This window comes from Gastrolobium bilobum, unplaced genomic scaffold (genome assembly GCF_033153095.1).
Source record: "Gastrolobium bilobum isolate Gb01-03AN ecotype WA unplaced genomic scaffold, APGP_CSIRO_Gbil_v1 utg5625, whole genome shotgun sequence".
NCBI classification, from domain to species: Eukaryota; Viridiplantae; Streptophyta; class Magnoliopsida; order Fabales; family Fabaceae; genus Gastrolobium; species Gastrolobium bilobum.
Window position 1 is genome coordinate 172652 of NW_026897201.1, and position 25025 is coordinate 197676.

The window sequence follows — 25025 nt, forward strand, 5'->3', positions numbered from 1 at the left end:
TTGAGGTATTTCAGTAGATGTCTTATTCCAATTTACATACAGGCGATATTTTATAAAATTGATTAAGTAATCAAGTTGGTAATTGATAATCACGTCATAATTGAAAAGAAAAAGAATATTTCGCAATTTTTAATTAAACACCGCTTAATACGATGTAATCTTAATATTCTGGGTATACACGGGGTGTTACAGTCGGTATAAATGCGTATCGATAAAGTATCCCGGAAAATTATAATAAGTGCATGATAATTCCTAGAATAATATAAAGGACTTGTAAAACGAGTTTCAAGTTAAAATAATGAGAACTGGTGCTAGAAACTGATACTGGCTATGAAAAGCGCGTACCGGAAAGGTGCTGCGAAAAATATAAGAAAAATATGATAATTCTTATAAAATTGAGTAGGTTAAGAATCCTAAGCTTGGGATTAAAATTCTAAGCATAGTAATTAATGTTAATACTGTGTGTTTAAAGGCTTAAGTGGCTATATATATGCATGTTAACACAAGACCCTAGGCATAAATGCTTTCCTACGTGAGACCTCTTGGGTGGTTGACCAGAAACACTAATCCATTGCCTTCCTCATCCTCTTGTGATCCAAGTCTTCATCTTTTGCTTGGTTCTTCGCTCTTTCTCCTTGTAAACACTTGAGAGCATCCTTGTGGGAGTGAAAGAAGAGTCTTTTCTGAGTATCCAGCTGCTGTGAGAGTGTGTGAGTGGGCTGTGTTCTATGCTCTTGTGGGGTGTGGCCTTTATTTGGTGTTTTGAGGCTCCAAGGAGCTTTCTTGTTGAGTAAAATAGCTACCTTTTGCATCATTTTCGTTCACCTTGGTGCCTGCACCTTTGGAGTTGTAGGGAGAGCTCCAAGAGCACCTTCATCCTCTATTTTGAGCTTGTGGTATGATCATCACCCTTGAACTTGAGTTTAAGTGTTTAAAAATAGAACCTTGATGCATGTAATGAGCTTAAGATGATAACCTAACATTGGGTAATGCTTAACACACTTAGAAATGCATGTTTAAGCTTCTGTAATCGGTAAAAGTTTGACCTTTGGAGGATATTTCCGCGAAATACAGAATCTAGGTTCTGTCGCGGAATATCTGAATATTTGGTTGTGAATATCCCGATATGAATATCCGGATATTGATATCCGGATATGGCCAGTGAGATATCCGGATATTCCCCCGACATATATCCGGATAATTTGGGATTTCGAAGAACAGTAGCTGCACTGTTCATGCAGTGGGCTGTTGGGGGTTTGTAGACCCTAGATTGTTGAAGTTGAACTTTTGTTTTAATCGAACTAAGTCAGAATCAAGTGTTTAAGGGCTTGTGGCTTTGATAGAAGCCTTAAGACGTAAAACGTAAAAGAGAAGCGTTGTCTTTATGTTTATGCTTATTAGCGATGTTTATTGATATGATTGCTGGTCCAAATCAGATTGTGATTCTGCGGTGTTTGGACTTTGAGGTTATGTGGACTCTTGGCTTGGATAGATAGCTTGTAAGGTAAGATTTCGTGTCCTCGGTTTAGCCATGTTGTGGTTACACCATGTCCCTTGGGAGTATGGTTATATGCATGCTGTGTTACATGCTTTTTATGTTTTGGAAATGCTATTGAGCTATTATATGCCAGTGTCTTTTGGATATGCATGTGGTGTTCCACCTATACGGTAAGCCTGAGTATGTAGCACATACAATATGGTGAGGCTGTGGGTGAGGTGCAAGCGATGTTCCTTGTACTACATGTAGATGATAGACGTATTCCTCCATTTTTCTGGCCAGTAGAATATTTTAAACACACATGACATGGATATCTGTTGCACTGCATAGTTTTGAGAACTTATATTGAATTACTGCTTTTAGAACTTATATTGCACATGTAAGTGAGCTTGGGGTAGAAGATCCTTGAGGACCCCTTGTCTTACTGAGATTTCTGTTTAGAGATCTCACCCCACGTTTGGGGCACCATTTCAGGTTCAGGTAAAGCGGGGGTTGAGACCTCCAGCGGCAGGAGGCCGGAGCTTAGTTGATTATTTACTGTTATGATGATTGTGTTGGATGCGGGATCCTGTTTACTGTCTTATGCTCTTAGCTTCAGTTTATGGATCATTATGTTGAGACTTTGTTGGTTATGCTGTTGATTTGGTGAGCATGGGGATTGTCCATGCCACACAGACTTGATTATTGTCTTGTTTTATTAGGAGTTATAATAATGTATCAGGATATTGTCCGGACTACGTGTTGTAGATCCGTGATTTTAGATACTCACTTTATCTATATTATGAGGTATTTCAGTTAGATGTTTATTTGCAATTTACATACAGGCGATATTTTATGAAAATGATTAAGTAATCAACTCGGCTAAGTATAATGACGTCATAATTGAAAAGAAAAAGATATTCCGCAGTTTTAATTAAGCGCAGCTTAATACGATGACATGTTAACAAACTGGGTATACACGGGGTGTTACATTTTATGGTATCAGAGCGACGGTTTAAGGGAAAAGCCTGTATGTTTTGCAATGATTAGGATGTTTGGTTGTGTCTGTCTTATGTGTTGCTCCGTTGGATTTTATTATGATGATGCATATGTGATCACATTGCGTGGGCCTGATCAACTCATAATTGTGTAACTTCTGCAGAGTCATGGTAGGATCCAGGATGAGAGACTGATGAGGGTCAACCCAACCCGATCCTGGCTGCATTGGCTGAGATGCAGGCGGCCCGACAAGCCGACCAGGAGGCAATGACAATGGCAAACCAGGCCATGCTGGACGCCGTCAGAGAGGCGAACAGGAAGGCCACTGAGGATGTCTTGGAGGCCAACCGTCTGGCAAACATGACGATGATGAGAGTCATGTTAGAGGAGTTGAGGACTGGTCCTACAGTTGGCCATTTTCCTCCGCCACCACCTCCACCGCCACCAGGACTGGTGCATCATCTGTTGATGTCTTGTTTGACTCTGGGGCTACGCATTCTTTTGTTGCAACCCCGATTGCTGTGGGGCTAGAGTTGCCCATGTCTTTGCTTTCTCCACCGTTGCGGGTGACCACCGCCACCATTGAAAAGTGTGATTCTACCACTTTACATTGATATGTCGTGTTTCAGTGGGATGGTCGCGAGTATTCGGTAGATCTGATAGGATTGCCGATGGCTAATTTGGAGATTATTCTGGGCATGGATTGGTTGTCCAGAAACTGTGCATTGATTGACTGTTGTGCCAAGAGCGTGGTGATGTCTCCGTGTGATTCCACGGCCAGTTCCTCGCCATATATTTCAGTCCTGTAGGCTAGGAGAGCCTTGAGAGCAGGGGCATTTGGCTATGTTATGTTGGGAGGTTTGGTGAGCGGGACACAGGAGGATATCACTGGCATTCCTGTGGTGATGGAATTCCTCGAGGTGTTTTCTGAGGAGATTCCTGAGTTTCTGCCACAGAGGGAGATAGAGTTCTCCATTGATCTGTTACCTGGTGTGGGGCCTATTTATTAGCTCCATACCGGATGTCTCCACCGGAGTTGGCAGAGCTGAAGAAGCACATCGAGGACCTTTCAGCAAAAGATTTCATTCGACCGAGTGTGAATCCGTGGGGAGCACCAGTCATCTTTGTGAAGAAGAAAGACAGGATAATGCGATTATGAACCGACTACAAGAAGCTGAACAAGGTGACGATCAAGAACAAGTATCCCCTTCCTCGGATTGATGATCTGTTGGATCAGTTTTGGGGTGCTTGCGTGTATTCAAAGATTGATCTCTGGTTCGGATGTCATCAGATTCGGGTGAAGCCTGAGATGTCCCTAAGACCGCATTTCGTTCGAGATACGGTCATTTTGAGTATTTGGTGATTCCGTTTGGACTCACCAATGCACCTGCTGTGTTCATGGATTACATGAACCGGATTTTCCAGCCATACCTGGATCAGTTTGTGATCGTCTTCATTGACGATATTTTGATTTACTCCAAGACAGAGGAGGAGCATGTGGAGCATCGGAGAATTGTTCTACAAGTGCTGAAGGAGAAGAAGCTCTATGCGAAGCCTTCCAAGTGTGAGTTTTGGCTCAAGTCTGTGAAGTTCCTTGGGCATGTGATTTCAGCGGAAGGAGTTGCAGTGGATCCGAACAAGATCGAGGCCGTGCTGGATTGGGAGAGGCCCAAGACAGTTACGGAAGTGAGGAGCTTTTTGGGTTTGACATGTTACTATCGGAAGTTCATCAAGGGTTTCTCCACGATGGTTCTCCCTTTGACTCGTCTTACCCGGAAGGAGACTCCATTTGTGTGGACTCACGAGTGTGAGGAATGTTTTCAAGAGTTGAAGGAGAGACTGACTACGGCTCCTGTGTTGGTCCTTCCTAATCCTGCGCTTGAGATTGAGCTTTACACTGACCCCTCCGGAAAAGGGCTAGGTTGTGTGTTGATACAGTTGGGCAAGGTGATTGCCTATGCTTCGAGACAGCTGAAGCCTCATGAGGAGAACTACCCTACTCATTATTTGGAGTTGGCTGCTATTGTGTTTGCTTTCAAGATTTGGAGGCATTATCTTTTTGGTTTGAAGTTTGTGGTGTTCAGTGACCACAAGAGTTTGAAGTATCTTTTCGACCAGAAGAAGCTGAACATGAGGTAGAGGTGATGGATGGAGTTCCTAAAGGATTACGACTTTGAGTTTAAGTACCATCCTGGCAAGGCCAATGTGGTAGCTGATGCTTTGAGCCATAAACCCGAGAGCTCATCCAGTTTGTTACTTTGTAATTTTGATGTGGTTGAGAAGTTTCGAAACCTGGCAGTGACCGCTTCGTATGGGGGCGCACTTCTCGAGATGGAAGCAGCAGATGTTGTTAATAAGCTGTTAGAAAAGATCAAAGAGGCACAAGTTCAGAGAGAATGCCTGGATTACGTGAAGAACCAAGACGGTGTGTCTTGGAATGAAGATGGACTTCTTTTGTTTCAGCAGAGGATCGTGGTTCCTCGAGGTCCGTTGACCGAGGAGGTTATGGAAGAGGCCTATAAGGGCTAGTTTTCTATCCACCCTGGTGCTACTAAAATGTATCAAGACCTGAAGAAGAAATTCTGGTGGCCGGGCATGAAGAAAGATGTTGTTGTTTTTGTGTTTAAGTGTTTGGTTTGTCAGAAGGTGAAGATCGAGCATCAGAAACCGTCCGGTGAGCTTCAACCTCTTGAAGTACCACAGTGGAAGTGGGAAAGTATTTCCATGGACTTCATGGTGGGATTTCCTAAGACTCAGGCGGGTTGTGACTCTATTTGGGTCATTGTGGACAGACTGACGAAGTTTGCCCATTTTCTTCCAGTGAAGGTGAGCTTCACTACAGAGTAGTTGGTCAAGCTTTATGTTTGCGAGATTGTGAGGCTTCACAGGGTGCCCGAGAGTATCATCAGTGATAGGGACCCGAAGTTCACATCTCGGTTCTGGGAGGCGCTGCAGGAGGCTTTTGGTACACAGTTGAGATTGAGTACCGCCTATCACCCTCAGACTGAGAGGACCATCCAGACCTTGGAGGACATGTTGCGGGCTTGCACGTTGGAGCAGGGCTCGACATGGGATAGGTACCTTCCATTGGTTGAGTTTTCATACAATAACAGCTTTCATGCTAGCCTGGGCATGGCGCCCTACGAAGCACTATATGGTAGGAGATGTCAGACTCCTACCTGTTGGTCTGAGGTTGGAAACAAGGAGCTTTTTAACTTGGACTTTGTCCAAGATACCACCCAGCAGATCCAGATGATCAAAGAAAAGTTAAAGCAGGCACAGAATCGCCAGAAGAGCTACTATGATGTCAAGCATCGTCTACTGGAGTTCAGTGAGGGTGAGCAGGTGTTTGTGAGACTTTCACTTGTCACCGGTGTTGGTCGGGCACTCGGAGTGAGGAAGCTGAGCCCGCGATATATTTGGCCATACCAGAGCCTTGGTAGAGTAGGACCTGTTGCCTACCGACTTGCCTTGCCTCCGAACTTGGCCAACATCCATGACCTGTTACACGTGTCTCAGCTTCGGAAGTACTTAGCAGATCCTTCGCACGTGGTGCAACCTGATGATGTGGAGGTTCGGGAAGACCTAAGGACTCCTGTCGGATCACTCAAGATTCTCGATCGTGGCGAGAAGCAGCTGAAGAGCAAGATCATTTCGATGGTCAAAGTGCAGTGGACTGGAAGAACTCCTAAGGAGTGTACTTGGGAGCGTGAAGACGAGCTTCTCTGGCAGTACGCCGAGTTTCGAGACATGTATGTTTCTGAATTTGAGGACAAAATCCTAAAAAGGTGGGATGAATATAAGAACTTGCACCGTTAATTAAGGAAATTAATTAATTAAATATGAGAATTAGGAAATAATTCCATAATTGACTCTAATAATTATTATGAGGCTTAAATAATTATAGAAAGTGGTTAATAATGCTGAAAGTCGCTTTTTTGACGAAAAGCGCAGATACCAGGTCTGCTAGTCGGTATAAATGCGAACCGATATAGTATCCCGGAAAATTATAATAAGTGCATGATAATTCCTAGAAAAATATATAAGATTTGTAAAACGAGTTTCAAGTTAAAATAATGAGAACTGGTGCCAGAAACCGATATTGGCTATGAAAAGTGCGTACCGGAAAGATGCTGCGAAAAATATAAGAAAAATATGATAATTCTTGTAAAATTGAGTAGGTTAAGAATCCTAATTTTGGGATTAAAATGCTAAGCGTAGCAATTAATGTTAATACTGTATGTTTAAAGGCTTAAGTGGCATATGCATGTTAGCACAAAACCCTAGGCATGAATGCTTTCCTACGTGAGCCAAGTCTTAATCTTTTTCTTGGTTCCTACCTCTTTCTCCTTGTAAACACTTGAGAGCATCCTTGTGGGAGTGAAAGGAGAGTCTTTTGTGAGTATCCAATTGCTGTGAGAGTGTATGAGTGGGCTGTGTTCTATGCTCTTGTGGGGTGTGGCCTTTATTTGGTGTTTTGAGGCTCCAAGGAGCTTTCTTGTTGAGTAAAAGATCTACCTTTTGCATCATTTTCATTCACCTTGGTGCCTGCACCTTTGGAGCTGTAGGGAGAGCTCTAAGAGCACCTTCATCCTCTATTTTGAGCTTGTGGTATGATCATCACCCTTGAACTTGAGTTTAAGTGTTTAAAAATAGAACCTTGATGCATGTAATGAGCTTAAGATGATAACCTAACATTGGGTAATGCTTAACACACTTAGAAATGCATGTTTAAGCTTCTGTAATCGGTAAAAGTTTGACCTTTGGAGGATATTTTCGCGAAATACAAAATCTGGGTTCTGTCGCGAAATATCTGGAAGTTTGATTGTGAATATCCGGATATTGATATCGGATATTGATATCCGGATATTCCCCCGACATATATCCGGATATCCAGAACCCCATATCCGGATATCCATATCCAGATATTCAAATCCGGATATCAATATCCGGATATTTCGCGACAGAACTCGGATTCTGCATTTTCGCGAGATATCAATCCAAAGGTGGTTTATTTCATGATTCCAGAGGCTTAAACATGCAATTCTAGGTGTGTTTAATGTAAGAACCTGCATCGTTAATTAAGGAAGTTAATTAATTAATTATGTGAAATTAGAAAATAATTCCATAATTGACCCTAATAATTATTATGAGGCTTAAATTAATATAGAAAGTGATTAATAATGCTGAAAGTTGCTTTTCTGACGAAAAGTGCAGATACCGATTCTGCTACTCGGTATAAATGCGTACCGTAACTCCCCGTATATATCCGGTAGTGTTATCATTACATCGTATTAAGCTACGCTTAATTAAAAATGCGGAATATTCTTTTTCTTTTCAATTATGACGTCATTATCAATTACCAACTTGATTACTTAATCAATTTCATAAAATATCGCCTGAATGTAAATTGCAATAAGACATCTACTGAAATACCTCAATATAACATATAAAGTGAGTATCTAAGTCACGGCATTACATCAATCCGGACAATATCCTGATACATTAATACAACTCTAATAAAAGCAAGACATAACAAGTCTACGTGGCATGGACAATCCCCATGCTCACCAAATCAACAGTGTCTCAACAAGATAATCCAAAATCATAACATGAAGCTAAAAGCATAAAAACAGCAAGCATATCCAACATCCAACATGTCAGCATATAATGTCATCATTATCTAACTCAGCTCCGGCCTCCTGCCGCTTGAGGTCTCAACATTACCTGACCCTGAAATAAGCATTCCCCAAACGTGGGGTGAGATCTCTAAACCAGAAATCTCAGTAAGACAAGGGGTCTTCAAGGATCTTTCACCCCAAGCTCACTTACATGTGCAATATAAGTTCTAAAAGCATTTATATCAATATAAGTTCCAAAATTATGCAGTGCAACAGATATTCGTGTCATGTGTGTTTATCACTATCTACTGGCCAGAGAAATGCAGGAATACGTTTATACCTACATGTAGTACAAGGAACACCGCTTGCACCTCACCCACAGCCTCACCATCTTGTATGTACCACATACTCAGGCTTACCGTATAGGTGAAACACCACATGCATATCATAAAGGCACTAGCATATAACAGCTCAATAGCATTTCCAAAACATCAAAAGCATGTAACACAACATGCATATAACCATACTCCCATGGGACATGGTGGAACCACAACATGGCTAAACCGAGAACACGAAAGCTTACCTTGCAAGCTCACTATCCAATGCCAAGAGTCCTCACAGCTCAAGTCCAACACACAGCAGATCACAATCTGATTTAGGACCAGCAAGTGGATCAACATACATAGCTTAAAAGCATTAACATAAAGACTACGTTCTCCTTTAACGATTTACGTCTTTAGGCTTCCAACAAAGCCACAAGCCCTTAATCACAAGATTCTGACTTAGTTCATTAATTACAGAAGTTCAACTTCATCAATCTAGGGTCCACAAACCCCCAATAGCCTATTGTACACAAAGCACAGCTACTGTTCTTCGAAATCCCAGAATATCCGGATATTCCTCGGGGCATATCCGGATACACAATATACGGATTTCTCACTGACCATATACGGATATACAATATCCGAATATCCAGATTCCCATATCCGGATATCCAAATCCCATATCTGGATATCAAATATCTGGATATTTCACGGGCAGATATCTGGATATTTCACGACAGAATGCAGAAACTGCATTTCGTGAAGATATCCTTCCAAAGTTGGGTTTTTACCGATTATAAACACTTAAACATGCATTTCTAGGTGTGTTTGACATTACCCAACGTTAAGTTATCATCTTTTAACCTTTAGATGCATCAAGGTTCCATTTTTTAAGCATAAAACTCAAGTTAAAGTGTGATGATCATACCACAAGCCCAAAACAGAGGATGAAGATGCTCTTGGAGCTCACCAACAACCCCTCAACTACTGACCACACAGGGTGTGCGAAAATGGAAGACAAGCAAGGCTCTTCCTCACCAAAGTTGGCTCCTTGGACCTCAAAAATGAAGCACAAGGTTCACTCACTCCACCAACCCAAATTCAGCCCCCAACACTCCCTCAAATTGACCTCCCTACTCAGAAACAGCACCACAAACCCCTTCCCAAAGGTGACTCTCCCTCACCCAAGTGTTTAAGAGAAGCTTTCAAGGAAGAGAAAGCCTCAAAGCTCAAGAAATGGTGAAGAAAGGGATGAAACAGTGACACAATCAGACCAGCCACCAAAACCCACGAAGAAGAGGCAGTTTTCTAGGGCATTGTGCCCTTAGTAAGTGTATATATAGCCACTTAACAATTAAACACGCAGTATTAACTTTAATTGCTACGGTTAGAATTTTAATCCCAAACTTTGAATTCTGAACCTACTCAATTTTACAAGAATTATCATATTTTTCTTATATTTTTCGGATAACCTTTCTGGTACGCGTTTTTCATAGCCAGTATCAGTTTCTGGCACCAGTTCTCATAATTTGAACTTGAAACTCGTTTTCAATTCCAATATATTATTCTAGTAATTATCATGCACTTACATTAATTTTTCGGGATACTTTTTCGGTACGCATTTATACCGACTAGCAGAACCGGTATCTGCACTTTTCTTCTAAAAAGCGACTTTCAGCATTCTTAATCACTTATCATGATTATTAAAGCCTCTTAATAATTATTAGAGTCAATTATGGAATCATTTCCTATTTTCTCATAATTAATCAGTTAAATTTCTTATTTAACGGTGCGGGTTCTTACACGTACCGGTGAAGTATCCCGAAAAATTATAATAAATGCATGAATATTCCTAGAATAATATATATGACTTGTAAAACAAGTTTGAAGTCAAAATAATGAGAATTGATGTCGGAACTAATACTGTCAGTGTTAAAACGCGTACCGCAAAAGTGTTGCAAAAGATTAATATAAAAATATGAAAAATCCTAGAAAAATGGCTAGGTTCAGAATATGAAGTTTGAGATTAAAATGATAAGCGTAGCTATTATTGCTAATACAGTGTGATTTATCTTAAAAAGCCTATATAAGCTAAGTCGCACAAAACCTAGGCCACATTTTTGGCCGCTGCGTGAGACTTGAGGGCTGACCACCTTCAGCCATTGCTCTTCCTTCTTGAACTTGAGCTCCATGCACCTTTGTGAGTCAAGAACTCATCTTTTCCCTTTGATTCCTTCACACTAAACCTTGTAAACACTTAGTAGTTGGTTGTGAGAAGGGTGAGGAGCCTTGTTGATGAGTGTGGTTTCTGGTTTGTGGGGTTTTGTGGGCTGAGTACGTGAGTTTTCCTTGGAAAGGCCATTGTCATGGCATTTGGTGCTTCAAAGTGTGATCTTTGAAGAGAAAGAACTCACCTTGAGTTGTATTTTCGTGGTTCATTAAAGTCAGCATTTTTTAGCATTGTTGGAGAGCTCCAAGAGCCTTCTTTGTTGCTGGACCCCATTGGTATACTTTGAACTTCCCTTTAAATTTTCATGAAAATAGCTTGTTTATGTTATGAAATGAGATAACTTTAATCATTCAAGCTTAGTGTTGTTAATCTAAGGCTAATAAGTGTTAATGCATATCTATTTTGGGTCAAAACCGAACCTTGGGTCATTGGGTGACATTTTTGCTTCGGATTGTGCAGAAAAACTCTGCAGAAAACTGTTCTGCCCGCGTGGTAATCGATTACTTTTGGTTGGTAATCGATTACCATGTGCAGTAATCGATTACCTTGCTGGTGGTAATCGATTACTGGTAATCGATTACCATGCCCTTGGTAATCGATTACCACCTGTGAAAATGACCAAAAATCAATTTTATGCGTGGGTTAGTCCCCTTTTGGGCATGATGGCCTAAGAAGTTTGTATTACTGTTGGAAAACAATGATACCTTTAATTATGGGACTTAATACTTGATAATTATGAACTAGAACCGATGTAATCGAATAAGGAAATGTTGTCATAGTGAAATGAACCTTTAAAGTATGGTTATTAATGACATTTCTGATATAAACAAATTGTGATTGTGCTGTTTGTGGGCCTTGAGCTTGTGCGGACTTTTGGCTTGGATAGTTAGCTTGCAAGGTAAGCTTTTGTGTCCTCGGTTTAGCCATGTTGTGGTTCCACCATTCCCCATGGGGAAATGGTTTATATGCATGTTGTGTTACATGCTTTGGATATTTTGAAATGCTTTTGAGCTGATATGTGCAATGACTTATAATATGTATGTGTTGTTTACACTTAGTCGATAAGCCTGAGTATGTAGCGTCATACAAGATGGTGAGCCCGTGGGTGGGTGCATGTAGTGTCTTGCATATTGTGTGGGTAATAAACGTATTCCTGCATTTCTCTGATCAGTAGAATAGAATTGACACACATGACATGATTATCTGTTGCATTGCACTATTTTGGAAATTATATTGTTAAACTGCTTTTGAACTTATATTGCACATGTAAGTGAGCTTGGGGTGGAAGATCCTTGAGGACCCCTTGTCTTACTGAGATTTCTTGTTTAGAGATCTCACCCTACGTTTGGGGGCGCTTATTTCAGGTTCAGGTAATTTGGGGGCTGAGGCCTCTGGCGGCAGGAGGCCGGAGCTTAGTTGATGGTTATTGTTGTTTATATGCTGACATGTTTGGATGCTGGATCTATCTGCTGATGTTATGCTTTTAGCTTTATTTTATTATGATGCTGTTGTTGAGACTATGTTGGGCTTGTTGCCTTATTTGTGTGAGCATGGGGTTTGTCATGCCACTTGATGTTAGTACTTTGGATTGAGTTGTATAAACTGTTAGTTTGTCCGGTCTACATGTTGTAGTTCCGTGACTAGAGACATATTTATGTTGTTTAATTATTGAGGTATTTTAGTTAGTTGTCTTTTGCAATTTACATACAGACAATGTTTTATTAATTGATTAAGTAAGCAAGTTGGTAATGATTAATGACGTCATAATTGAAAAGAAAAACATATTCCACATTTTTAATTAAGCACAGCTTAATACGATGATATGATAACATTACCGGATATATACGGGGTGTTACATTTAACCTTACCCAACCTTAAGTTATTAACTTTAATTCATTACATGCATCAAGGTTCCACTTTTAACCATTAAAACTCATGATAAGGTGGGTGACACTTACCCAAGCTCAAAAGAGAGCAAGAAGGTGCTCTTGGAGATCACCAACAGTTCCTCAAGTGTGACTTCACAAGGTGCACGAAAGTGGCACACAAAGATGGGTCCTTTCTTCACAAAGGTAGCTTCTTGGAGCTACAACAACCAAGAAGATAGCTCCCTCCTCACCAAAACCAGAAGGCAGCACACTCACCCTCACAAGACAACAGGCAGCAGCCACACTCAGAAAAGAAGCCACTTTCCCACCCACAATGATTGTTCACACACACCCAAGGTGTTTAGGTGAAGAGAAATGGAAGAAAGGTAGTTTCTTTGGTGAGTTCCCAAGGAAGGAAGAGGAAGGCAGCAAGGAGAGCCCAAACTCAGAAAATTCCTACGAAGGAGGCACCAAAATAGACCTAGGATCATGTGCCAAGGCCTTATATAGGCCATTTAAATTTTAAACGCACTGTATTAGCACTAAAAGCTACGCTTAGCATTTTAATCCCAAACTTTGGGATCTGAACCTATTCAATTTTACAAGATTTATCATATTTTTATTATATTTTTTATAGCACCTTTTCGGTACGCGTTTTTCCATAGCCAGTATCAGTTCTGGCATCAGTTCTCATTATTTTAACTTGAAACTCGTTTTACAAGTCCTATATAATATTCTAGGAATATTCATGCACTTATTGTAATTTTCTGGGATACTTCATCGGTACGCATTTATACCGAATAGCTGAAGTATCTGCACTTTTCGTCAGAAAATCGACTTTCAGCTTTAATAAACACTTACCGTAATTATTTAATCCTCATAATAATTATTAGGGTCAATTAAGGAATTCTTTCCTAATTTCTCACAAATAATTAATTATCTTCCTTAATTAACGGTGCAGGTTCTTACAAAAGACATGAACATGGCTTACCCAAAGAAAACTCCCAAACACAGCCACAAAACACCTCAACTCAGAAGCCTAAACTCAGTAATTAGTGGCCTCACACCCTCACAAGGCTTGGTTTCACACACCTAAGCTATTTTGGTGAAGGAAGTATGCATAAAGATGATCACTTGGAGGGTTCAAGGAGGAAGAAAGCTATGAGATGGTGAAGAAGAAAGGAGGCAGCAGCTGAGCCTCCAAAAACTGACGTAGGAAACAAAAGAATTAACCTATGTCTTTGTGCCAAAGGTTATTTATAGTTTCATTAAGTCTAACCACATTGTATTAGCACTAATAGTTACGCTTATCATTTTAATCCCAAACTTTGGATTCTGAACCTAGCCATTTGTAAGAACTCGCATCGTTAAATAAGGAATTTAACTGATTAATTATGTTAAATTAGGAAATGATTCCATAATTGACCCTAATATTTATTAAGAGGCTTTAATAATTATGATAAGTGATTAAGAATGCTGAAAGTCGCTTTTCGGAAGAAAAGTGCAGATACCGTTCTGCTAGTCAGTATAAATGCGTACCGAAAAAGTATCCCGGAAAATTAATGTAAGTACATGATAATTACTAGAATAATATGTAGGACTTGTAAAATGAGTTTCAAGATCAAATAATGAGAACTGGTGCCAGAAAATGATACTGGCTATGAAAAGCGCGTACCGGAAAAGTGCTCCGAAAAATATAAGAAAAATATGATAATTCTTGTAAAATTTAATAATTTAAGAATCCAAAGTTTGGGATTAAAATGTTAAGCGTAGCAATTAAAGTTAATACCTTGTGTTTAATTGTTAAGTGGCTATATATACACTTACTAAGGGCACAATGCCCTAGAAAACTGCCTCTTCTTCGTGGGTTTTGGTGGCTGGTCTGATTGTGTCACTGTTTCATCCCTTTCTTCACCATTTCTTGAGCTTTGAGGCTTTCTCTTCCTTGAAAGCTTCTCTTACACACTTGTGTGAGGGAGAGTCACCTTTGGGAAAGGGTTTGTGGTGCTGTTTCTGAGTAAAGTGGTCAGCTTGAGGGAGTGTTGGGGGCTGAATTTGGGTTGGTGAAGTGAGTGAATCTTGTGCTTCATTTTTGAGGTCCAAGGAGCCACCTTTGGTGAGGAAGAGCCTTGTTTGTCTTCCATTTTCGCACACCCTGTGTGGTCAGTAGTTGAGGGGCTGTTGGTGAGCTCCAAGAGCATTTCCATCCTCTGTTTTGGGCTTGTGGTATGATCATCACACTTTAACTTGAGTTTTATGCTTAAAAATGGAACCTTGATGCATCTAAAGGCTAAAAGATGATAACTTAACGTTGGGTAATGTCAAACACACCTAGAAATGCATGTTTAAGTGTTTATAATCGGTAAAAACCCAACCTTGGAAGGATATCTTCACGAAATGCAGTTTCTGCATTCTGTCATGAAATATCCGGATATCTGCCCGTGAAATATCCGGATATTTGATATCCGGATATGGGATTTGGATATCCGAATATTGGATATCCGGATATGGGAATCTGGATATCCGGATATTGTATATCCGGATATGGTTAGTAAGAATCCGGATATTGCATATCCGGATATGTCCCGAGGAATATCCGGATATTCTGGGATTTCGAAGAACAGTAGCTGTGCTGTGAGGACAGTAGACTATTAGGGGTTTGTGGACCATAGAGTGATGAAGTTGTACTTCTGTAATTAATGCACTAAGTCAGAATCATGTGATTAAGGGCTTATGGCTTTGTGGAAGCCTTAAGACGTAAAACGTAAAAGGAAACATAGTTTTATGTTAATGCTTTTGTGCTATGTATGTTGATACACTTGCTGGTCCTAAATCAGATTGTGATTTGCTGTGTGTTGGACTTGAGCTGTGAGGACTCTTGGCATTGGATAGTGAGCTTGCAAGGTAAGCTTTCGTGTACTCGGTTTAGCCATGTTGTGGTTCCACCATGTCCCATGGGGGTATGGTTATATGCATGCTGTGTTACATGCTTTTGATGTTTTCGAAATGCTATTGAGTTGTTATATGCTAGTGCCTTTATGATATGCATGTGGTGTTCCACCTATACGGTAAGCCTGAGTATGTGGTACATACAAGATGGTGAGGCTGTGGGTGAGGTGCAAGCGGCGTTCCTTGTACTACATGTAGGTATAGACGTATTCCTTCATTTCTCTGGCCAGTAGAATAGTGATAAACACACATGGCATGAATATTTGTTGCACTGTATAGTTTTGGAACTGATATTGATATAAATGTTTTTAGAACTTATATTGCACATGTAAGTGAGCTTGGGTGGAAGATCCTTGAGGACCCCTTGTCTTACTGAAATTTCTGGTTTAGAGATCTCACCCCACGTTTGGGGAATGCTTATTTCAGGGTCAGATAATGTTGAGACCTCAGGCGGTAGGAGGCCGGAGCTGAGTTAGATAATGATGACATTATATGCTGACATGTTGGATGCTGGTTATGCTTGCTGTTTTTATGCTTTTAGCTTCATGTTATGTTTATGATTATCTTGTTGAGACGCTGTTGATTTAGTGAGGATGGGGATTGTCCATGACCCATAGACTAGTTATGTCTTAGTTTGAATTGGAGTTGTAATAATGTATCAGGATATTGTCCGGATTACGTGATGTAATATCGTGACTTAGATACTCACTTTATATGTTATATTGAAGTATTTCAGTAGATGTCTTATTGCAATTTACATTCAAGCGATATTTTATGAAATTAATTAAGTAATCAAGTTGGTAATTGAAAATGTCGTAATAATTGAAAAGAAAAAGAATATTCTGCATTTTAATTAAGCGTAGCTTAATACGATGTAATGATAACACTACCGGATATATACGGGGTGTTACACCATTTTTCTAGGATTTATCATTTTTTTAATTTATTTTTCGCAGCACTTTGCCGGTACGCGCTTTTACGTGGCCGGTATCAGTTCTGACACCAATTCTCATTATTTTGACTTCAAACTTGTTATACTAGTCCTATATATTATTCTAGTAATATATACACACTTTTCATAATTTTTCGGGGTACTTCATCGGTACGCATTTATACAGTGAGGCAGAATCGATGTCTGTGCTTTTCGTCACAAAAGCAACTTTCAACATTATTAACACTTATTATAATTATTTGAGCTCTCTTATAATTATTAGGTTTAATTATGAAATTATTTCCTAATATCATAATTATGTCAATTAAATTAATTAAATTCCTAATTTAACGGTGTGGGTTCTTACACTTGCTATTTAGATTATTATGTTTGGATGCTGACTGCTTTACATTTATTATTATGTTGTTGTTGTTGAGACTCTGTTGGGCTTTGTTGCCTTATTTGGTGAGCAAGGGGGTTGTCCATGCCACATTGATTGACTATGTCTTATTTGGATTCGAGTTGTATTAATGTAGTAGGATTATGTCCGGACTATGTGTTGTAGATCTGTGGCTTAGATACTCATATATTTATATTATGAGGTTATTTATTGTAGATAGCTATCTATTTGCAATTACATACAGGCAATATTTTGAAAGTGATTTAAGTAATCAACTTGGTAATTGATAATGACGTCATAATTGAAAAGAAAAAGTTATTCCGCATTTTTAATTAAGTGTGGCTTAATACGATGACATGTTAACAAACCGGGTATACACGGGGTGTTACATTTTTCGATGAAAATATGTTTCGTTAAAAATTTCGACAGAAATTTTTTTTGTCAAAAAGTTTAACGAAAATGAATTTTGAACGGAATTTGAATTCTGTAAAAAAATTTGATGAAATTTTTTTTCGTTAAAATTTTTTCGATGGAAATGTGTTTCGTTGAAAATTTTGATGGAAATATTTTTCGTCAAAAATTTCGATGAATATGTTTTTTGTGAATTATTTTGAGGGAAATGTTTTGACGAAATTTAGATTCTGTAACAAAATTTGACAAAAAAAATTTCTGTCAAAATTTTTTACAGAAATGTTTTTAGTAACACATTTTGATTGAAATATTTTTCGTCAAAAATTTTTGCGGAAAATTTTGATTGAAATGTTTTCCGTAAAAAATTTTGACGTAATTGTTTTACGTCAAAACTTTTCGATGGAAATGTGTTTCGTCAAAATTTTGGACGAAAATATTTTCGTTGAAAGTTTCGAAGGAATTATAGAATACTTTTGATTGAATTTTTTTTTCTGTACAAAATTGATGTCAGTGATTATGGAAAAATTTGGTTTCGTCTTTAGTTTTGACGGAAATTTTTTGACGTATATGATTTTCATCAATAAATTTATCACCGTTTTGGACGAAATATTTTTCGTCGATAAATTTTGTCGGTGTTTGAGACTTTTCTAATAATGTCAAATTTAAAAATGATTCACATTTATGTAGTTTTTACATTTTAATGCTAAGGGTAGATAAATAATTTTTAATATTTTCCCTCTTAAACTCTCCAAATTGGGAGAACTTTAATTTTAAGAAGAATTAGGGTTTTGGCAGCTTACCAAAAAAAAAGAAATATGAGGGTTTTGGAGGATTTAGTAAAAATCTCCAATTTCTTTTCCTCATCTTTTAAAACTCACAAACAAAAGAAGGGCTTACTAAAACCCTCCCTTCCCTTTCCTTTCCCTCCTAAAATCAACTCGCAAACAAAGCCTTAATAGTAACAAGTTAATTAACCTAACTTCTTATTATACCTTGGATATTCTTAACTTGTTCGTCTCTGAGAATATAAAAGTCGTGATTTTGTAAGTGATTGGTACCCGTTGGTAATAACAATGTTACGCACTCTTTTCATAATGGAAATATCAATACGTAGTGAGAATTCACACTAGTACCACATACATAACATTGATAACACTAAATGCAAAATGACCCATATATCTATAAAAGCCAAAGCATCTCAAAGTTATTCCTACACTCTCCTATTCTTTTTTTCCCGTAAAGTATAAGCGTAAAAAATAGGGGTACAAAATCAAGGATGAGAAATAACATTATTGTATTATCCAAAAAAAAAAAGAATAACATTATTGTTTTAGTAGAAGTACGAGCAGTGTGATTTATAGCTGCTAGCTCAGGTCCACAAACAAATGTGTTTCTTGTTTAAGTTAGCATTTTCTCCATCGTAATGCTGAGCCTACCAATTTACCATTCATTTGCTACTACCTTTATGCTAAACCAGTTATGATCCGAACCTCCAAATGCAATGGCGCGTCGAAAAAGCTCCCCCTATAGCTAGCTAGCTATCTAGTGCACCTCTGAGTCTCACCGATTCAAGAATGTTGTTGCTCAAACTTCTCTTGAATTAATCCTGCAGAAAAGATTATGGACGGGGGCAAGTGGGTTCAATCTCCATATATATAATGTATTATTTCATGTTGCAGTGCATTACAGTGCATCTGGACAACTTTGGCTTTTGTAAGTTTGAACTTTATTCAGCTCAACTTGTCCTCCCATGATAGTTGTAGCCAGACTTGTTGGTGATCCAAAAACCCTTTGTGAGAAAGAAACCCAAAAGGAAGAAAAAATGATCACGTATAGGGAACTTAGTGCCCTGGACCTTAGGACCAGGCCAATTATAGATATGGATATATATATTTATATATATTTTTTAGAATGAGGATATTTTAACTACCAAAAATTCTTATTACTAACTTACTACCCATCACATCACCATTGGATCAAAGAGAGAGCATATTAAAAAGTTTTTGAAGAGAGAGAAAATATTAATCTAATGGTGATTAGATAGGTAGTAAGTTTAGGTAGTAAGTTGACAGTGGAAAATTTTAGTAGTGAGAATATCCCTCCTCTATTTCTTATATATCGACCCAATAAAAAAATTTAATTTGGATTATTAATCTTTTCATTGAGTTCTTAGATTTCTATAATAGTCTTTTAATTATTATTATGTATGGTCCATACTTAGTATTCAGAAGATAATTGTTGTGCGCCTCATGCTTATTTTATTTTTCTCTTTTTGTAGTTTAGGCTTGAGCCAATTAATAATTATTGTTGCTTAGGAATTTTGTGTCTATTTATATTCCCTTTGTAAATAAGGTATTTTGTAAAAAAAATGTGGTGAAGAGTATATAGTGAAATAATAATATATGTAGCGCACTTTGGGTAAACGACGGTAAATTTGTGTCTCCTTTCTTTCTTCCATTCTCTCTTTTCTGTTTTGCGACGTGTGTGTGATTATTTGGTCTCAACAATTATAAACCAAGTTGACTCACTCAATTGTAATTGTTCTATACTACTATATTAATAATTAATTAATCCATGGAAAAAGTGTGTATCATTTCAAAGGACACAAAGTTGTGTTTTTATGAGTGAGAAAGAGATAAATCATGGAAAAGAGAGTGGGGAGAAAAAGTTTTAAGGATATGGGTCTCACATCTCTGTGAGAATGAAAGAATATAAAACATGTCATTTAAAATAACACACATTTTCCCCTTAATCCATTTGCGATAAAATGTGGTCATTGAGAAGCAAAGGATATTCGGACGAGCTAGCTAAACCGTAAAGTAATTCGATGGTGGATGTTACATCATTCCTCTTATTAATGTCTTTCGTGGCTGGCTGCCCAATTATGTAAAAAGAAAAATTAAATAAACACATAAACACAATATTTATATTTATATTGATAGAGTAATGAAAATGCATTTGCCAGTAAATATTAATAAGAGCTCACAAGGTGGATCTGAATAATTATTATCTAAATATATAATACCAAAGATGGTCATATAGTTAAGCTAAACATATGTATCGTGAAGGTATGTCTTTGGTGAGGTAGAGGAGCCACACTAACCCCACCTGGCCCTTAGGAGCAGCAAGAAGCTAAAGTAATTAACAATTTTATTTTATTTTTGGATTAGTAATTAACACTACAAGAAAAAATCTTATTAGTAACGAAATTTTGTGAAATTTCGTCACAAATTCCTATGTCGCAAGTAAATTTTGTCACAAATTTCTGCGTCGCAAGTTTATTTGTGACGAAATTTGATTATTTGTGTCAAAAATTGACATTTGTGATAAAAATTATGACTAAATTTTTCCTCACAACTAAACTTTTTTGTTGTAGTGTAACAAGTTTTTAATTTGTAGCAGCTCTCAATCCCCCTTGGAACTGAAACTATGAGTTGTAAGGCTTAAACCCACAACGTGGGTGACACGTCATAAAGAACCAATGTGGGCCCCAAGGAATTTTGTGTATGGACACTAATGGCACTAGCTAACACGATTTACCCTGGGAGAGGTCTTCTTTCTAGAAGAGATTCCAACCATATAAGGTTAAAGAATGCAATAGGGTAAGACGAGTCTTTGGGATTGTGTGAAAGTAAATAGTAATTTGGGTGGAACAACTGGAAAGTACATTAAAGCTACAATGATGCGCTTCGCATTCCTCTTAGCAACTTGACTGAGATTACTTTCTTTTTGCTCACTATAAATACCCTCCACTCTTCGCATAATTGAAATATAGATAAGATAACCTGAACTTAGGGTTTTCACTTAAGAGAGCATCTACCATTTCCTCAGACACAGTGTGTGACAAAATTTAAGAGAGAGAGAACACTGCTCCGTAAGTTTATCCAGATTCAAGCAGAAAGATGGCCATTCATCATGAGTCTTTGGCTTTTGTTTTCGGTCTTCTAGGTAGATACTAGCCGGCTTTTGTTTTTAATACCATAGTTCTATCTCTATCACGTACTATTTTTCTTCATCATCATTATTGCAAAAACCTAAAATTAACGTCGATTTTTAACTACTTAGAAGAGTATATTATAGTTTCTACATTATTTATTACTATTTTACTATTATTGTTGGTAGTTTTAGAGAACATGATATCTGAAATCATATGTGGCATGCAGCTTGCATGGCATTTTTCTAATTACCATTTGTTTTCTAGTGCTGATGAGTATCTTCTCTATTTTTGCTGTGGTTTTAATAGGAAACGCCATCTCCTTTATGGTGTTCCTTGCTCCGTTGTAAGTGATTTTTTTGCTATACCATTCTCCTCGTGATTAATGAACGAGCAGAATATAATTATCCGCTGAAGTAGTGTACGTATTAACTATATATTAATATTTGAGTGCAGACCAACATTTTACAAAATCTACAAGAAGAAATCTACCGAAGGGTTTCAGTCACTTCCTTATGTTGTTGCATTGTTCAGTTGTATGCTTTGGATTTATTACGCACTCGTCAAAAACGACGCTACCCTCCTTCTCATCACCATTAATTCCTTTGGATGCGTGATAGAGTCAATTTACCTTGCTATATTCCTAATTTACGCCCCAAAGAACACCAGGGTATTCATCTAATTAATAACTCTCATTCAAGGCTTTTTCTTTTCTATTCCTTTTTTTGTTTTTTCTAGCATAAAAATTTAATTATTGGTCCTTTTTCTTTTATGTCGTAGCTTTCTACCATCAAGCTTCTTCTCTTGTTGAATGTGTGTGGGTTCGGAGCGATGCTTCTTTCAACCCTCTACCTTACAACGGGATCCAAACGTCTTTCTATTATAGGATGGATATGCCTGGTTTTCAACATAAGCGTATTTGCTGCTCCTCTTTGCATTATGGTGAGAATTTAATAATAGTGTAGAAGATAATTTACTATTTCTTTATGTACTTTAATTTGTTGTAGAGAGAATTTCATCATCATCAACCTTTTTTTATTTTATTTATATTTTTTTTCCACACGTGCCAAACGACAATGTAAATTTTCATGATTGACACATGCAGAAACGCGTAATAAAGACCAAGAGCGTGGAATTCATGCCGTTTAGTTTGTCCTTCTTTTTGACCTTAAATGCTGTCATGTGGTTCTTCTATGGTCTTCTCCTCAAGGACTACTACATTGCTGTAAGTTCAACTCTATCTTACTACATACGGTTAGTAGCATATTCATATTATTGACCTTTGAACTCTTGTCTTATTCCTTTTAAAGGCGTTCCTTTTTCACTTTTCTCATTTCTTTAATGTGTAGATCCCTTCTTAACTTATTTTATTTGAAGAAAGATCCCTCAACTTTCATTATGCTTTGTAAGTGATAACGCCAATTATAACAAAACTAAATGTGTGCGCGTTCCATTATGGTTCAGTTCCATGAAAAAGAATCAAAGTGCAACATGGGACCCATATTCTAAATACATTTTATATTGAATAAGAATAAGCTTATATTATATATGTGTGCGTAAAATAATTTAATTTGATTCCTTCCTTTGTTTTTTGTACTGAAAAAATTTGAATAGTAATAAATCATTTGAACTACTAAAAAAAAATATGATTAAAAAAGAAAATATGATTTGATATTTGCATTTGGATGATGCAGCTCCCAAATACGCTTGGATTTCTGTTCGCAATAATTCAGATGGTGATGTATTTGATATATAGAAACGCCAAGAAAGAGGCACTAGATGAGCCACTGAAGCAGCAGGAACTAAACGTACATGTCGTTGACGTTGTGAAACTGAGCACAATGGTGCCCTCCGATCCGAATCATATAGCTAAAGGTGGTGCTGTGAATGTTATCACTTCAATTGAGGATCCAAATGGAAAAGAAGAAACAGGAAAGGGTAACCATAATAACATGGATGCCACTGCCAAAGTGTGATTAATTAGCGAATTAAAAAATCCAAAAAAGAAAAAGAAAAAATAATAATTGAAGTCCTAAAAATTATAAGATTAACTTAAAAGTGCAATTGCCCTATTCTCGTTTCACTCATGTAATGAGAAAGGCAAGAATAGTACTTAGTCTGGTGTTAAGGTTTTTCGGTTTGATTAATGTATTTTCCTGAAAGGGTAATTGTAATTGTAATTGTGAAGCAGTCAAATATGTTATGATGCTTAGCGTTTCTTTGGCCACGTCCATCACTCTCAGATTGTAGTAATACTTGTAACATAGTATGTCCAGCGCGGCGTAGCCACATAGCTATCTGGGTGTGGCTTCGGCTCGAACTAAATTTTAACAAATTATATTTATGATGTATAATTATATAATTAATTATAATTTGGCCCAGTCAAAAATTGTAATTTAGTCCGGACAAAAATTTATAATTTGGCACTACCAAAAAATTAAAATATATTTAGTGAGAGATTTGGTTAAGTTGTATTAAGTTATATATTTCATTTCTATTTATATAAAAAAAATTAAAATATATTTAATAAAATTAAAAACTATTTAATAAAATTATAATTTTTTTTATACTTCCTGCTCAAGTATTTTGTATTTAATATAATTTAAATTTATTATGATATGAATTAACTAAAATTAAAAAATATATATATATATATAATTTTTTGGCTCAGACTTCGGTTGGAGCCTGGCGGAACATTGACCAAAATGTCACTGTTCATCAACTTTTTTACCTAAATGCCACGCGAATAGTGTTATTTCTCAATATGTCACGGGGGCAAGTTCACTATCCTGTGTAGCGAACTCGGTTTGCTGCGTGTCACATTTTTTATGGATAACAAATATCAAATTTTAAAAAAAATAATAAAAAAAATGAAGGTCGCCTACCATGTAGACGAACTTGGTTAAAATCAAATTGGTGTCCACTACAAACGTGACACGTCAGCGAACCGAGTTCGCTATACTGGGTAACAAACTTGCCCCCGTGGTAGATTGAGAAATAACACTGATCACGTGACTTTTAAATAAAAAACTTAATAAATAATGACATTTTGATAAGTGTTCCGAGCCTGGCTCTACCACCGATTATGTCCTCTTCTTTTATGTCCTCTTCTTTCAGTGTGTCCCTCAGTCAAACTCGTCAATCGCTCTTTCCATGTATGCGCAATCTATGTTAATGTGATGGGAATTAATATTTTGCTGATTTTGTAGTCTATGACTAATGATCACACTTATTTTTAATATGCTACAATCATCATTATCCTAATGTTAAATTTTATATTGTTATTGTTAGAATATCACAATTAAATAATAAATTAAGCGATATAGAGAGTGGGGTCTTCTCTTCTCTTTTATGATCTCATGGAGAAGGGGGCAGATATAAAGGACATCCGAAAAAGTAAAAATGTATATCTTGATGACGGCAGCATGACAAGGGTTGGCAAAACAGCCCGACAATACGATTGTAAAATATTGATTGGGTTCGAATGCGAGATTCTATTCATCAAAAGTAAAGTGTTAAAATAAACCTATGGCAAATATTTGAAATTACTTAGAACGCCAAAACAATGATTGACTCATAATTATTATTTACTTTCGATGTTTAATTGCTAAAAATTTCAACCTCGAGATATTTGTATAGCCTTTTAGGACAAAGTCAAAACAGATGATTGTCTTTTACCGAATATAATAATGCAATCATACACACAGGAGAAGTTATGATTGTCTTTGCATGAAATTTTTTTTTTTTTTTTTTTTGTAAATTCTTTGCATGAAATTTTGTATACATGTAAAGCTATTATGAAATGAAAAATAATTTTTTATTATTTTTTATGAAAGGCAAAATCAGCATGCAACATTTTAATTTACAGATTTACGGGATGCA

The 25025-nt window shown here is 37.3% G+C and overlaps 1 protein-coding gene across 1 annotated transcript; it reads left to right on the forward strand.

Moving 5' to 3' along the window:
• Nucleotides 1-12200: 12200 nt before the first annotated feature.
• Nucleotides 12201-23119, forward strand: LOC133304853 (bidirectional sugar transporter N3-like). Its single transcript, XM_061504914.1, has 7 exons — nucleotides 12201-12209; nucleotides 21112-21157; nucleotides 21453-21489; nucleotides 21600-21813; nucleotides 21924-22085; nucleotides 22249-22368; nucleotides 22838-23119. The coding sequence occupies exons 1-7, from the start codon at nucleotides 12201-12203 to the stop codon at nucleotides 23117-23119; spliced, it is 870 nt and encodes a 289-aa protein (XP_061360898.1).
• The last annotated feature ends 1906 nt before the right edge of the window (nucleotides 23120-25025 follow it).